The sequence below is a fragment of the Oncorhynchus mykiss genome, chromosome 30 (assembly GCF_057628025.1).
Source record: "Oncorhynchus mykiss isolate SJ-2025 chromosome 30, ASM5762802v1, whole genome shotgun sequence".
Classification (NCBI taxonomy): Eukaryota; Metazoa; Chordata; class Actinopteri; order Salmoniformes; family Salmonidae; genus Oncorhynchus; species Oncorhynchus mykiss.
Window position 1 is genome coordinate 17,234,834 of NC_143051.1, and position 15,797 is coordinate 17,250,630.

General features: G+C 42.9%; 1 protein-coding gene across 10 annotated transcripts in view; it reads right to left on the bottom strand.

The window, feature by feature from the left end:
* The window catches only part of LOC110488032 (engulfment and cell motility protein 1), a 212,112-nt gene that overhangs the window by 56,553 nt on the left and 139,762 nt on the right, over positions 1 to 15,797 (bottom strand). For all 10 annotated transcript variants that reach the window (XM_036970712.2, XM_036970713.2, XM_036970710.2 and 7 more), the window contains one exon: positions 8,478 to 8,614. In XM_036970712.2, the coding sequence (XP_036826607.1) occupies positions 8,478 to 8,614 (137 nt within the window). The remainder of the gene's footprint in view (positions 1 to 8,477; positions 8,615 to 15,797) is intronic.

Genomic DNA, 15,797 nt, shown 5'->3' on the forward strand with positions numbered 1-15,797 from the left:
GCAGTTCAAAATAGTTGTGCAAAATGCTTTACCCAGTTGTGTATGTTATTATTTGTATTATTTTGTTTTGTTCTTAGTAACGTGAATAAGACTTAAGCATTTTAAACTAAGGGTTATTTATTTTTCATTTGATTTGCCATTAAGATGTGGCCATCTATTCCTTTTCTGTAAATAAATAATCTAAGTAATAATTACTCAATGAGTTTATGACCGTGGTTCGGGGTTGCCCTGTTTAATAGTTAGGGCACATGCCCCCCAAAAGATCTGTGAACGACCCTCAGTGACACAGTCTCCTCCTCTTCTCCTGTCTTCACCGTCTACACAAACACCAGGGACATGAGGGATGGTAAGGAGGGAGGGAGGAATAATCGATCCTTATTCAATCAGGAACCACTCTCATCTTGTCAAGAGAAAGTGGTGTGTTTGATTGGATATTAAAATTCCTGGCCCCAGAGGTGTGAATGTGAGTGTGTGTGATTCATTCTCAGCAGATCCGTGTGTAGCATCAGTTCCGTTGGAGAAGGGTGCCAAAGACAATTGGCCCCGGGGCCTCAAATCTGTGCGTAAACCATGCGTGGGATCATTTCCACGCAAAGCATGAGATTTATAAATATGAACATTTGCTTGAGAGTGTGCAGAAATTTACGCACAGCCATGACCATGGGTAGGCATACTGCCAAATGGTGGAATATGGGAACAAACTGCTTGTCAAGTATAGAATGGCAAAAATATATGTTGAAAATGTGTGAAATTGTGAGAGTAATAATTCAACAATTTTTCGACTTCATTGTATTTCCATTGTGAATTCATGCAACATATCTTGACATGCTTTATCATTTGACCACATCAGTGCATTTGTTACAATAATAATCCATATAAAGTCCAGTCATTTGTTAAATGAGAGGTGGGTGTGAAAATGAAACCAGGGCATACACAGCTTCAGGAGCCAACAGATGGTTAGTTAATTAATCAAAGTAAATATATAGGACCCTAGAATGGCCTTCAAGCCAATCAGAAACAAGTATTCAACAATGCCATGGTATACAGTGCATTCGGAAAGTATTCAAACCCCTGGACCTTGTCCATATTTTGTTCCGTTACAGCCTTATTGTAAAATTGATACGTTTTTATTCATCATAAATCTACAGACAATACCACATAATGACAAAGCAAAAACTGGATGCTACAAGCTTGGAACTCTGTCAGGTTGGATGGGGAGTGTTGCTGCACAGCTATTTTCAGGTCTCTCCAGAGATGTCCGATCGGGTTCAAGTCTGGGCTCTAGATGGGCCAAGGACATACAGAGACTTGTCCCGAAGCCACTCCTGCGTTGTCTTGGCTGTATGCTTAGGGTCGTTGTCCTGTTGGAAGATCAACCTTTGCCCCACGTCTGATGTCCTGGGCGCTCTTGAGCAGGTTTTCATCAAGGATTTCTCTGTACCCTGCTCCGTTTATCTTTGCCTCGATCCTGACTAGTCTCCCAGTTCCTGCCACTGAAAAACATCCCCACAGCATGATACTGCCACCACCATGATTCACCATTGGCATGGTGCCAGGTTTCCTCCAGACATTCTGGCCAAAGAGTTCAATCTTGTTTTCATCAGAACAGAGAATCTACTGGTGTAGTGCTGCAGAGATGGTTGCAGAGATGGTTGTCCTTCTGGAAGGTTCTCCCATCTCCACAGAGGAACTCTAGAGCTATGTTAAGAGTGACTGTCGGGTTCTTGGTCACCTCCCTGACCAAGGCCCTTCTCCCCTGATTGCTCATTTTGGCCGGGCAGTTTGGTAGTTCCGAACTTCTTCCATTTAAGAACGATGGAGGCCACTGTGTTCTTGGGGACCTTCAGTGCTGCAGAAAAAGTTTGGTACCCTTTCCCAGTTCTGTGCCTCGACACAATCCTGTCTCAGAGCTCTATGGCCAATTCCTTCGACCTCATGGCTTGGTTTTTGATCTGACATGCACTGTCAACTGTGGGACCTTATATAGACAGGTGTGTGCTTTTCCAAATCATGTCCAATCAATTGAATTTACCACAGGTGGACTCCAATCAAGTTGTAAAAACATCTCAAGGATGATCAATGGAAACAGGATGCACCTGAGCTCAATTTCGAGTCTCATAGCAAAGGGTTTGAATACTTACATAAATAAGGTATTTCTGTCTAAAAATGTATATATAAAGTTGCAAACATTTCTAAAAACCTGTTTTCACTGTGTCATTATGGGGTGTGTAGTTTGCAGAATTTTTTTTTTTTTTAATACATTTTATAATAAGGCTGTAACGTAACAAAAATCTGGAAAAAGTCTAGGGGTCTGAATACTTTTCGAAGGCACTTTAAATAGGGATATTTCACAGAAAGCATAAACAGTACATGTATGCCAAGTTATTTACACATAATCTGTTCTTATCTGGCTTGAAGGACCATGAAAAAGAGCGCCATATCTTTCGGGGTGCATCCCTATAAGGTGTTTCACTTTATTTTGATGGTTCTGTAAAGGTTTGGTACATAAGCCTTTCTTTCTACACTTTTTTGATGGCTTATCATGCTGGCTAACAAAACCTGAAAGGATCAATTCGCATCACGTCTACAGCAGGGCAATGCTGACCAACACCCAGTATACCGTCTACCAACTGCTCCTGACCAACAGACGCAACCCCAGCACAAGCACTGTGTCTCGAAATAAATAAAACAGGCAGCCAGCTCACTCCTGGCAAAGAGGAGCGGGGACACTAACATGCTGAATGAGCGCTTATCCCCAATTATAAAGTCACCTTCAGGCAGTATAGTACAGTATACATCCTAATATGACAGGGTGGTATGGAATGGCTGAGAGCAGAGTATAGAGGGGGAATACATCACAGGGCTTTGTGAGATGGTCAGCATTACCAGGCCTAAGTTGTCAAAAAAACACATACAGACTGTGCTGTTTCAGGAGAGATGGGTTCCTGCCTTCACTGCAATGTTACACAGCGTGTGTGCGTCCCACATGGTACCCTATTCCACATATAGTGCACTACTTAGTGACCAGAGCACTATATAGGGAATAGGATGCCATTTGGGACACAGGCAATGACTCACACCCTGATGCTTCAAAACAAGACAGGGTGTTGAAGCTACAGTGGAGCTTGGTGGTTAGTCAATACTGTACAAACTACAACAAATAATACATCTAGTCCGACAGTCATTTCAGGATCTTCTGAAAACAGCAAGTCTACCATTCTGCAGTTCATTTGACAACAGGAAAAAAGAGAATGTTCATGTGATGCTGTGATAGAATACTGCTCTGATTGGCTTGGGTTTCCAATATCACCACGCAAGTTTACATTTTCTTTGCAATCCGACAGTCCGGCAAAGAAACCCACAGACACAGCGACTGAATCAGACTTCTTCAGACACAGCGACTGAATCAGACTTCTTCAGACACAGCGACTGAATCAGACTTCTTCAGACACAGCGACTGAATCAGACTTCTTCAGACACAGCGACTGAATAAGACTTCTTCAGACACAGCGACTGAATCAGACTTCTTCAGACAGTGACTGAATCAGACTTCTTCAGACAGTGACTGAATCAGACTTCTTCAGACACAGCGACTGAATCAGACTTTTTCAGACACAGTGACTGAATCAGACTTCTTCAGACACAGTGACTGAATCAGACTTTTTCAGAAGTATGTGTTGAAAATAAATGTTTTCATCTGAATAAAACAGCACCGTCTGCCTGTTACTGAAGCCAGGAGTTAAATGAGCAGTGAGACCAACCGATGGAGGAATCCAATGTGTATTTCATGTCAGACAACAACGATTAATAATTTAACTTGAAAGCCTGGGCGATGAGCTCACTCCCACCACTCAAAATTACTACTAAAATAAGGCACGCCTCGAGGAAAACTAATCTGGGGAGACAACACATCTGCGGCACAGATTCCTCAACACTGGGGCCCCTCAGAGGTGTGTGCTTAGTCCCCTCCTGTACTCCCTGTTCACCCACGACTGCGTGGCCAAGCAAGACTCCAACACTATCATTAAGTTTGTTGACAACACAACAGTTGTAGGCCTGATAACCGATAAACGATGAGACAGCCTACAGGGAGGAGGTTAGAGTCCTGGCAGTGTGGTGCCAGGACAACAACCTCTCCCTCAATGTGAGCAAGACAAAGAAGCTGATCGTGGACTACAGGAAAAGGAGGGCCGAACAGGTCCCCATTAGCATCGACAGGACTGTAGTGGAGTGGGTCGAGATTTTCAAGTTCCTTGGTGTCCACATCAACAAACTATCATGGTCCAAACACACCAAGACAGTCGTGAAGAGGGCACGACATTGCTTTTTCCCCCTCAGGAGATTGAAAATATTTGGCATGGGTGCCCAGATCCTCAAAAGGTTCTACAGCTGCACCATCGAGAACATCCTGACTGGTTGCATCACCGCCTGGTATGGCAACTGATCGGCATCCGACCGTAAGGCGCTATAGAGGGTATTGTGTGCGGCCCAGTACATCACTGGGGCCAAGCTTCCTGCCATCAGGACCTATATATTAGGCGGTGTCAGAGGAATGCCCCAAAAACTCCAGTCACCCAAGTCATAGACCGGTCTCTCTGCTACCATACCGCTAGCGGTACCGGATCGCCAAGTCTAGGTCCAAAAGGCCTAGACAGCTTCTACCCCTAAGCCATAAGCCTGAACAATTAATCAAATGGTCACCCAGACTATTTGCACTATCTGCTGCTACTCGCTGTTTATTATCTATGCATAGTCACTTTACCCCTACCTACATGTACAAATGACCTCGACTAACCTGTACCCCCACATTGACTCGGTACCGGTGCCCCCTGTATATAGCCTCGTTATTGTTATGTAATCTTATTGTGTTACTTTTTATTTAGCAAATATTTTCTTAACGCTATTTCTTGAACTGCATTGTTGGTTAAGGGCTTGTAAGTAAGCATTTCACGGTATTCAGCGCATGTGACAAATAAAATTTGATTTGACATTGAGAAATGCATTTCCATGAATGCTTCCCAAATGGCACCCTATTCCCTTTGTATTGCACTACTTTTGATGGGCTTTGGTAAAAGGTAGTGCACTATGTAGGAAATAGGGTGCTATTTGGGACGCATTTTTGACTATGCATCTTAATTCATTTTTGAAAATTGAGCTTGGCTTTATATAGGCACTACAGCAGCGCCTTCATTATAAAAATTTCATGCAGTACGCAAGCCAAGCCTTATGATGTGTGATTATCATAATTGCAATTGCATTACTGCCCGACACTGAGATATGTCCAGACTAGAACCCACCACTCCACATGAAATAGTGACATCACAAACTCTTACAGAATCACATGTTTTCTTATTCCTGTACATTATAATTAAGGCCCGAGGGGGTCAATATACCACACCTACGGACTGTTCTTATGCACAACGCACCACAGAGTGCCTGGATACAGCCCTTTGCCGTGGTATATTGGCCATATTCCACGAACCCCATAGGTGCCTAATTGCTATTATAAACTGGGTACAAACGTAATTAGAGCAGTAAAAATAAATGTTTTGTTATACGGTCTGATATGCCACAGCTGTCAGCCAATCAGCATTCAGGGCTCGAACCACCCAGTTTATAATTACATTTTAGTCATTTAGCGATAGCCCTTTACACTCATACCGGTATACGGGTTGAAAAAGGCAGTTGGGCACTGATAAACCTCTAAATTGGAACGCAGTGGCTGTACAGTAAGTAACATGCTATACATGACGTCAGAGCTCTGGCTCTGTGCTTCACAGCTCTGTATGGGTTTTGACTGACAAATTATGAGGACTTTACGTATTTTAAAAGATGAAATGTTGAGGATTATAATGAATACTGCTTTGATGTCATAGAAGAAAGCCAAACACCTGTGAGTCCAAATGTGCACCTCACATTTCCATATCATAAAACTCATGTCAGATACAGTGTCAATGTTTACGATCACTATGTTTGATGTACGGAGATATACCGTTGAGTGTTCTGAACAGAATGAACCTGTTTGTATATTGTGAAGAAAATGTACTGCAGCACACACACCTGAATGCACTCATATCTATGCGCACCAAAAATCAAATCGGTTTCCCTGAATTGCATTGTGAAAGCCTAACGATGTAATATCGTATTTTATAACTTAGCTAGTCATGTTGCTAATAGAACCAGCTTTCAAATGATGCCCACCTGACCCAGATTACTTAAAAAACAACAGTAATTGTGTGATGGCGGGGATGCAGGGTTGTGTTCCAAACAAAACTACAAGCGAGTTTCCTCTAGTACCTCAACGGCACAGCCAGAAGAGCTGAAAAAAATCACCTTATAGTGTAAGGCACTTCTTTTAGGTCTGCTCATCCACACTAGATTCAACCAATCAAGGTCCTAAGGCGCAGCAGATTAGTAGAATTACAGAGCTAATATAATAACAATAATCATTTAGTAGATGCTTTTATCCAAAGCAACTTACAGTCATGTGTGAATACAGTTGAAGTCAGAAGTTTACATACACCTTAGCCAAATACATTTAAACTCAGTTTTTCACAATTCCTGACATTTAATCCAAATAAAAATTCACTATCTTAGGTCAGTTAGGATCAACACTTTATTTTAAGAATGTGAAATGTCAGAACAATAGTACAGAGAATTACTTATTTCAGCTTTTATTTCTTTCATCACATTCCCAGTGGGTCAGAAGTTTACATACACTCAATTAGTATTTGGTAGCATTTCCTTTAAATTGTTTAACTTGGGTCAAACGTTTTTGGTAGCCTTCCAAAAGCTTCCCACAAAAAGTTGGGTGAATTTTGTTACATTCCTCCTGACAGAGCAGGTTTAACTGAGTCAGGTTTGTAGGCCTCCTTGCTCGCACAAACTTTTTCAGTTCTGCCCACAAATCTTCTATAGGATTGAGGTCAGGGCTTTGTGATGGCCACTCCAATACCTTGACTTTGTTGTCCTTAAGCTATTTTGCTACAACTTTGGAAGTATGCTTGGGGTCATTGTCCATTTGGAAGACCCATTTGTGACCAAGCTTTAACTGCCTGACTGATGTCTTGAGATGTTGCTTCAATATATCCAAATAATTTTCCATCCTCGTGATGCCATCTATTTTGTGAAGTGCACCAGTCCCTCCTGCAGCAAAGCGCCCCCACAACATGATGCAGCCACCCCCCTGCTTCACGGTTGAGATGGTGTTCTCCGTCTTGCAAGCCTCCCCCTATTTCCTCCAAACATAACGATGGTCATTATGGCCAAACAGACTAGAGGACATTTCTCCAAAAAGTACAAAAGTATGAGCTTTGTCCCCATGTACAGTTGCAAACCGTAGTCTGGCTTTTTTGTGGTGGTTTTGGAGCAGTGGCTTCTTCCTTGCTGAGCGGCCTTCCAGGTTATGTCGATATAGGACTGATTTTACTGTGGATATAGATGCTTTTGTACCCATGATTTTCCCATGATGTCAAGCAAAGAGGCACTGAGTTTGAAGGTGGACCTTGAAATACATCCACAGGTACCCCTCCAATTGACTCAAATTATGTCCAGTAGCCTATCAGAAGCTTCTAAAGCCATGACATAATTTTCTGGAATTTACCAAGCTGTTTGATGGCACAGTCAACTTAGTGTATGTAAACTTCTGACCCACTGGAATTGTGACAGAGTGAATTATAAGTGAAATAATCTGTCTGTAAACAATTGTTGGAAAAATGACTTGTGTCATGCACAAAGTAGATGTCCTAACCAACTTGCCAAAACTATAGTTTGTTAACAAGAAATGTGTGGAGTGGTTGAAAAACGAGTTTTAATGACAGCAACCTAAGTGTATGTAAACTTTCGACTTGAACTGTACATGTTCGTGTGGGTGGTTCCAGCACTCACAATCTTTAAAAAATATCATAATGATTAACTGAATATTTAAAAAACATACAATATACATGCAGTGAAGTCGCTCGACATTTACATCACATCAGTCATCTAACAGCCTCCCATCCAGAGCGACATACAGACGCAACCGGGGTCAACGCCCTGCTCAAGGGCACGTCCTCAGAGCGACACACAGAAGCAACCAGGGTCAACGCCCTGCTCAAGGGCACGTCAACAGATCTCCCACCAGCCCTCCAAGATCTCCCCCACAATTCCCCAAGAGGTGCCCCTCACAATCTTAGCAACGCAAGCCGTCGTGCTCTATCAACCGAGCCACAGACGACCATGTGTTATTAATTATATTAGAGCTGAAATCCTACAGTAGCTAGCCCTCCTTTAAGGAATAAACATTACCCTTTGGAAAATCAAGTTGATATAGGCTTAAAGTTAACTCTCTGGGGTGAAGTTTCACCTACTGTAGGTACAGATCTAGGATCAGCTTCCTCTCCCTCATCCTAACCTTGACCATTAGCGGGGAGAAATGCTAACTGATCCAAGATCAGCGTCTAGGGGCAACTTCACCCTACCGCAAAGGCCACCCTCACCTTGTTGAAGTCTTCGCTGGTGGCCCTCATCTCCTTCCAGGTCTTGTTGAGCAGCTGGATGCAGATGCAGAAGAACTCCTCAAAGGAGCGGTCGTGGGTGAAGAACATGGGGTGGAAGTCATGGCAGTTCTCACTGGCTGTAAAGACAGAGGAGAAAGGACGTAAGCCTTGTGTTTGAGAGACACATTGACTGTTCTCCCTCAGAGATTTTGGAAATTGGAGGTTTTCCCCTACCAGAGATTTTGGACAGTGGATGTTTGGATGCTTAAGTGGGAAAAGCAATTTCTAAAGATTACAGTATGACTAACAAATGCTCAAGTTCAGAGTTGCATTTTTAGGTCTTAATGCAGTATCAGGGCATACAAGGTTTAAAGAGCTGAGACTGAACCATCAATTATTATGAAGATCTCTTGCATGATAATCTATACATACATAAGATTATAAGAACAAAGAAGACATAACCATAAGAGGATCCGGAGGGAGTTATCAAACCAAGACTAAATAACCCTTCGCCTGGCATTGAGGCAATTAGCAAACACATACTGCACACTTGTATTTTAGACTCTATTTTCACTTGTTTTTAATTTGACTGACGTTGTATCCATACATTCCAGTGTCTAAGACTGCCATGTGAGTATTGGAAAGGTGAATTTGAACTGCAGTTTGCCTCTACCTCTAAGGTTACGCCCTCAAATGGTACCCTTATTCCCTATAAAGTGCACTACTTTTGACCAGGGCCCAGTGGGGACACACTTCATTTAGTCAGCTACTGAGTCAGTGGTATAAGATCCATCAGTAAAGAGATTAAGACAACAACAACGTTAAAATGCGTTTTGGTACATCAGAAGTACATTCCTATCCGTTGGAACGCTGCGTTTGCCTTGCAGCATTGCGTTCCAGAGGCAGTTGCAGTGCGTTCTGTGTGGTGCATACGTTGGATTTGCCGAACGTATTAATCAGATTGTATGTGTAGACAGCTTGACAGAAATGGTAGCAGAATGAATGTTAAACTTTTGTTGCACACATATCCAGATGATGCTGTAGGTGTGTTCGAGGCAATGCCCTTCTTTAAAACTCTATAATGTTTCATCTGTAGGTGCAACAAAGCAAACATTGGTGTCATATGAAGCTTTCCCGCTTGCTCTGTAATACAAGGGGTATTTTGATTTCAATAAAACATTGTAGTATGTTAATTTATGTTTTAATATTTTGTAAAAACCTAGGGCGGCAGGTAGCCTAGTGGTTAGAGCATTGGGCCAGTAACTGAAAGGTTGCTAAATCGAATCCCCGATTCTGTCGTTCTGCCCCTGAAAAAGGCAGTTAATCAACTGTTCCTAGCCCGTCATTGTAGATAAGAATTTGTTCTTAACTGACTTGCCTAGTTAAAAAAACATTAAATAAAATAAAATATATCCCAGAGTGGGATCCCTGCTAGTTTTAAAGTTATGGACCATTTTATATGGAGAAATTGGCATGGTAGGCAATGTAACCAATCACAGCCCACCTTTTACTTGTATCATTGCACATCCTGCAAATCACCAGCAGAGGTAGGGCTGGGCAAAATGCATTGGACTTGTTTTGAGCAGATTTTTGCGAGACTGACACCTATCGCTTCGCCTCTTCCTCCCTGTTCAAACACACACACCAAGCCCCTCCCCTGCCACTCACAACAACAAAGATGAGAGATCACGTCTTCCTCTCTGACAAACGGTTTCAACTCGCTATTTGTATTTGAGACTTGGTCCAACAGAATGGGTCATATGGACACCGAAACATTATTTTACTGTAATAGAGAAGTTAACCGATTACAAATACTAACATAACCTTTCTAACGACACTCTTTTCATGTCTCAACTACTCAAATTGCATGCAGAGCAGACACTACTACAAGGCTCAGTTTGTCACGCGTGGCATTGCGGTACCATGTACTAGTAGAAGCATTTTAGCCAAAGACGGTTATACTAGCCGTCTAGTCTGTGTTTTATAAATGTGCAATAAGTATAAAACACAGTTATATAAGGAATTGGCAACTAGTTTTCACTCTGAGAAATAAGGTAGGGCCACTTGATTTAAACATCTGAACGAAGTAGACAGGCTTGTACGCTGTTCAAACAGTTGGAGATAGACAGAAAGAACTGTTCTGCCTTGTTAGCTAGCAAATAGATCCAAGTTGGCAAAACTTGAAATAGAAAGATTCCTATAAAGATTAGCTGGCTACTCACTAGAACGTGGGCATGTGGGCTTGTGTAAAAAAAAAAAGCAGGTTAAACTATTTTGACAAAATAACTTAATTATTAGTGGTATAACAGCCTGTTTAATTTCACAACCCTGAATTCATTAGATTATTGCTGACTGTTTAAAAAGGTAATGTGTGTTTGACCTTCAATTGTACAACAGATTTTTAGGCAATATCGCCCAGCCCAGAGCAGAGGGTGACCATTTTGAATCCATTCTAAAAGTAACAGAGATTCCAATCTGGAATTTTCATATGCACGTAGACTATATTATGTTCAAAAATATATATATATAAAAAATTGACAAATCAAAAATTATATATTTTCAAATGTTCATGTTTATATATTTCAATATTCCTAAATATTTTCCCCCGATAAAAACACTAGTCATATTAGAGATCAAGCAGTAACGTTTCATACGATTGGTTTGTTGTTGCTTTGTAGCATCTACAGATGAAACATTATGTAGTCTAAAAGGAGGCCTTGGTAAAATGTCAGAAATCAGCCAACTTTGATCAATTATTTCTCAATTATGCTTTTAGATACCTGTCAAATATATGTCAACAATCCTTCCTTCCTCTAGGACCATTCTATAGATTACATTGAGAAAATCCCCAAAGGAATGGTGTTTTTATGTCTGGGTTTCATAAGGAAACTCACTCAATAGCAACATGAGTGACTGACTCATTCCTACACAGTTTGGGCATGTACAGCCATGGGTAGTGTGTGTGTGTGTGTGCATGTGTATAGTCACTGTTCATGACACCACTTCTCCTTCTGTGACAATAAGAGCCTCAAGGCAGAGGAACTCAACTGTGCACTTCTAAGCCAATAGGACAGGACCCTCTGTTCTCCATATTCCTAGTTTCCCACACACACAGAGAGGACGGAAGGACCATGTTCTTTAAATGGGACAGGAGGGTTTGGTTCATTCAGTTACATTTCACATTTATAGGACAGTCCCTTGTCTGGTTGCATGTGCCAGATCAGATGGCAGCTTTCTCTTCAGAAATAAATACCCCTGGTTATTCTTGAGGGACTGGGTTCCCTAGCCTGCCTGCCAACAGACACCCACGTCCATCACAGTTCACAATGGAACATTTTCAAATTAGCCATACCATGGGCTTTTTATATTTGTTAACACTTCCATCAGACACACCTAGAACACAAACACATAGCTGTCTTCTACTGTGTGACAGGATGATGTCTGCACCCTTCTCCCTATACAGCGCACTACTTTTGACAATGGGCCCTGGTCAAAAGTAGTGCACCATGGGGAATAGGGTGCCATTTGAGATGCAAATGAAGTCTCTGAATACTACCGTAGTCTGATGGAGGAGGAGCTTCATGTGGAGATTAAAGGGAATTTCTCCCTCATTTCTCCCTCGTTTTCCTAACCCTTTCCCACCTCTTTTCTCCACCTGTCCTCCGCCAAGTGCTTTGTGAATGGTGTGGCCAGACAGCTAATCTAACCGTTTCCTGAGGGAACTCCATTAGACTGTTTTACAGACACTGGGATGGAGAAATCACTGTGCATTTATTGGGTTACTGAATTCATCATAAACTTCCCACTGAGAGTGAAATCTGGTTTCTAAGCTCAGTGCATCTAAATACATCAGCAATTTTGCCACAGTTACACCTTATTAACCGAAGGGAAAAAAATGGCTTCAAGCTATTTCATTACCCACTGATGGTGGCGAGGACTCCTATAGGACTATTTTAGCTGTCTGATGCTTCTGTTTATTTGCATTTAATGCTTTCGAAGCTTTGAAATCACCATGGAGACCAGAGCTTCATGAACGGGTCCCCACAGCAATAACCCAGGGTGTAATGATTGGTAAAAGGTCTTTATGAACGACAGTACACACTCCTCTTTCTCTGTCTTTGAGAGCTGATTGAGGAGCTGCCTTAAGGTAAAGGTCTCTGAGTGGAGCAGCCATTTACAGAGTCTCTAAGCATCACAGCAGGGCGCCCTGCCTCCAACATGGGTGACGGAATTGCATCGACAACGGTGGAATTGGAAACTTCGGGGCATTATGAATGATGCCCACAGGGGCTCTGGGGCTGGTCAGACCGGGTGGGCCTTGATTTGGAGTGATGTGGAAGGGGCTGGTCGGACTGGGTGGGGACCTGATTTGGAGTGATGTGGAAGGGGCTGGTCGGACCGGGTGGGGCCCTGATTTGGAGTGATGTGGAAGGGGCTGTGGGGCTGGTCGGGGCCCTGATTTGGAGTGATGTGAATGTGGGTTGTCCCGATTCCCGGAGAATGAATGGTGCCATTACCGGTAAGTCAGTCAGCTAGGTGAAGAGTAAAGCCAAAACATGCAACACCGTCTGCTTACTCGACAGGAGGACACAGCCTGCATAAAAGGGATTCAATCAGGTGATGGAGGGATGGAGGATGGAAAAAAGCTGACTCAATGCAGCTGTTTCCCCCGTTGGACAGAGTGGGAGGGGGGTGAGAAGGTGAGGGATGACTGCTGCTCTGGGGGGTTTTACTGATGGGCCGAGCAGGGTGATCGGGGGAAGGAGGTGTGGAGGTGACGGGGAATTAAATGTCAGACTCGCTTTAGACTTTCAGTGAGACAGCAACGGGTGGGTCTCACTACACTGGGCAAGAATGGCTACAGAGCTGCCGTCCTGAAAACAAAAAACAGATTCTAAATGTTGCAGATAGAAATAGAATGAATAGAGCCGACACGATTCATTCCCTATTCCATCTGACAGAAAATCATGTGTTCTACACAATGCTTTTCTATCTGAACATTCAGTAATGATACAGCCTGCCTCCAATTGCCTTCAATAGCGCATGGCCATACCTGAGGTGACATATGCTGGAATGGTCATAACATGTTCATAACGTGGTCATAGCGTGGTAATAGCGTGATCATAGCATCTGAACAACCTGAACTTCGTCTCCATGCAGAGAAGCGTTTTTTCTTTCACGTTGTATTATTCATACTGTTACTCCAAGGTTAACTTCTCCCGAATGGTTACTGATTTACTTGTACAAATTCAAAAACTCTCATGCTCCCATGCTGAACAAATCATTGAAGTGAGAGAGAATTAAATCTGGGCCGTTCTCGCATGACTAGCAGCATCTAAACATCTATGGTGAGCTACAAATGTGAACTGATAATAACCTTTGCATATACAGACAGAATGGAAAACCGTGATTTGTAAATATAAAGTTTAAATCCCACAGACCCAAATATCTTGGGACATCGGTAGACTCCTTGGCACACAGACAGAGGATGTACAGAGATTGAAATACTTGTATTAAAGCCCAAACACTCTCCTGTATTCTTTGGCCCAAATTCATTAGGCTGAACATGACCTTAATCTGAGATCATTGCATCCTGGCATGGTTATATCACAACTCAACATCATAGGCCAGTGAGTGGACAGGAACAGGACACAACCCCTTCCATCTGTCTAGGACCCCTCTGGGGGACAACAACGTGAGTCACGGGCATGATCTGAGAGAGCAATTGGCTCATGTGACCCCTGCTGAGCATTAATACGGTCTGGACATGTGTGTGAGCTGAAACATGGACCACCAAAAATCCTTACACCGCCAAAAATCCTTACACTACCAAAGACCCTTACACCGCCAAAAGACCCTTACACCGCCAAAAGACCCTTACACAGCCAAAGATCCTTACACCGCCAAAGATCCTTACACCGCCAAAGATCCTTACACCGCCAAAGATCCTTACACCGCCAAAGATCCTTACACCGCCAAAGATCCTTACACCGCCAAAGATCCTGACACCGCCAAAGATCCTGACACCGCCAAAGATCCTGACACCGCCAAAGATCCTTACACCGCCAAAGATCCTTACACCGCCAAAGATCCTTACACCGCCAAAGATCCTTACACCGCTAAAGAACCTTACACCGCCAAAGATCCTTACACCGCCAAAGATCCTTACACCGCCAAAGACCCTTACACCGCCAAAGATCCTTACACTGCCAAAGATCCTTACACCGCCAAAGATCCTTACACCGCCAAAGATCCTTACACCGCCAAAGATCCTTACACCGCCAAAGATCCTTACACCGCCAAAGATCCTTACACCGCCAAAGATCCTTATGAAAAACACTTTGGATCAGTTGGGATGACAGGTGCACGAACACCAGCAAGCTGGAGGAGGCCAACATAAGCAGCATCCCCACTACTATAATACACCAACTGACACCTCCCGAAACAGATCATGTACTCCCAGTTAAAGGACTGTTCTGATTTAGAATATGTGGACAACTACAAATACCTAGGTGTCTGGTTAGACTGTAAACTCTCCTTCCAGACTCACATTAAGCATCTCCAATCCAAAATTAAATCTAGAATCGGCTTCCTATTTTGAAACAAAGCCTCCTTCATTCATGCTGCCAAACATACCCTCGTAAAACTGACTATCCTATCGATCCTTGACTTTGGCGATGTCACAAAATAGCCCCCAACACTCTACTCAGCAAATTGGATGCAGTCTATCACAGTGCCATCCGTTTTGTCACCAAAGCCTCATATACTACCCACCACTGCGACCTGTATGCGCTTGTTGGCTGGCCCTCACTTCATATTCGTCGCAAAACCCACTGGCTCCAGGTCATCTATAAGTCTATGCTAGGTAAAGCCCTGCCTTATCTCAGCTCACTGGTCACCATAGCAGCACCCACCCGTAGAACGCGCTCCAGCAAGTCTATTTCACTGGTCACCCACAAACCAATTCCTCTTTTAGCCACCTTTCCTTCCAGTTTTCTGCTGCCATTGACTGGAACGAATTGCAAAAATCACTGAAGCTGGAGACATATCTCCCTCACTAACTTTAAGCATCAGCTGTCAGAGCAGCTTACAGATCATTGCACCTGTACATAGCCCATCTGTAAATAGCCCACCCAACTACCTCATCCCCATATTGTCTTTTTTTTATAGCTCCTTTGCACCCCAGTATCTCTACTTGCACATTAATCTTCTGCACATCTATCACTCCAGTGTTTAACTGCTACATTGTAATTATTTCGCCACTATTTATTGCCTTACCTCCCTCCAGTGTTTATTACTCCAGTGTTTATTATTCCATGT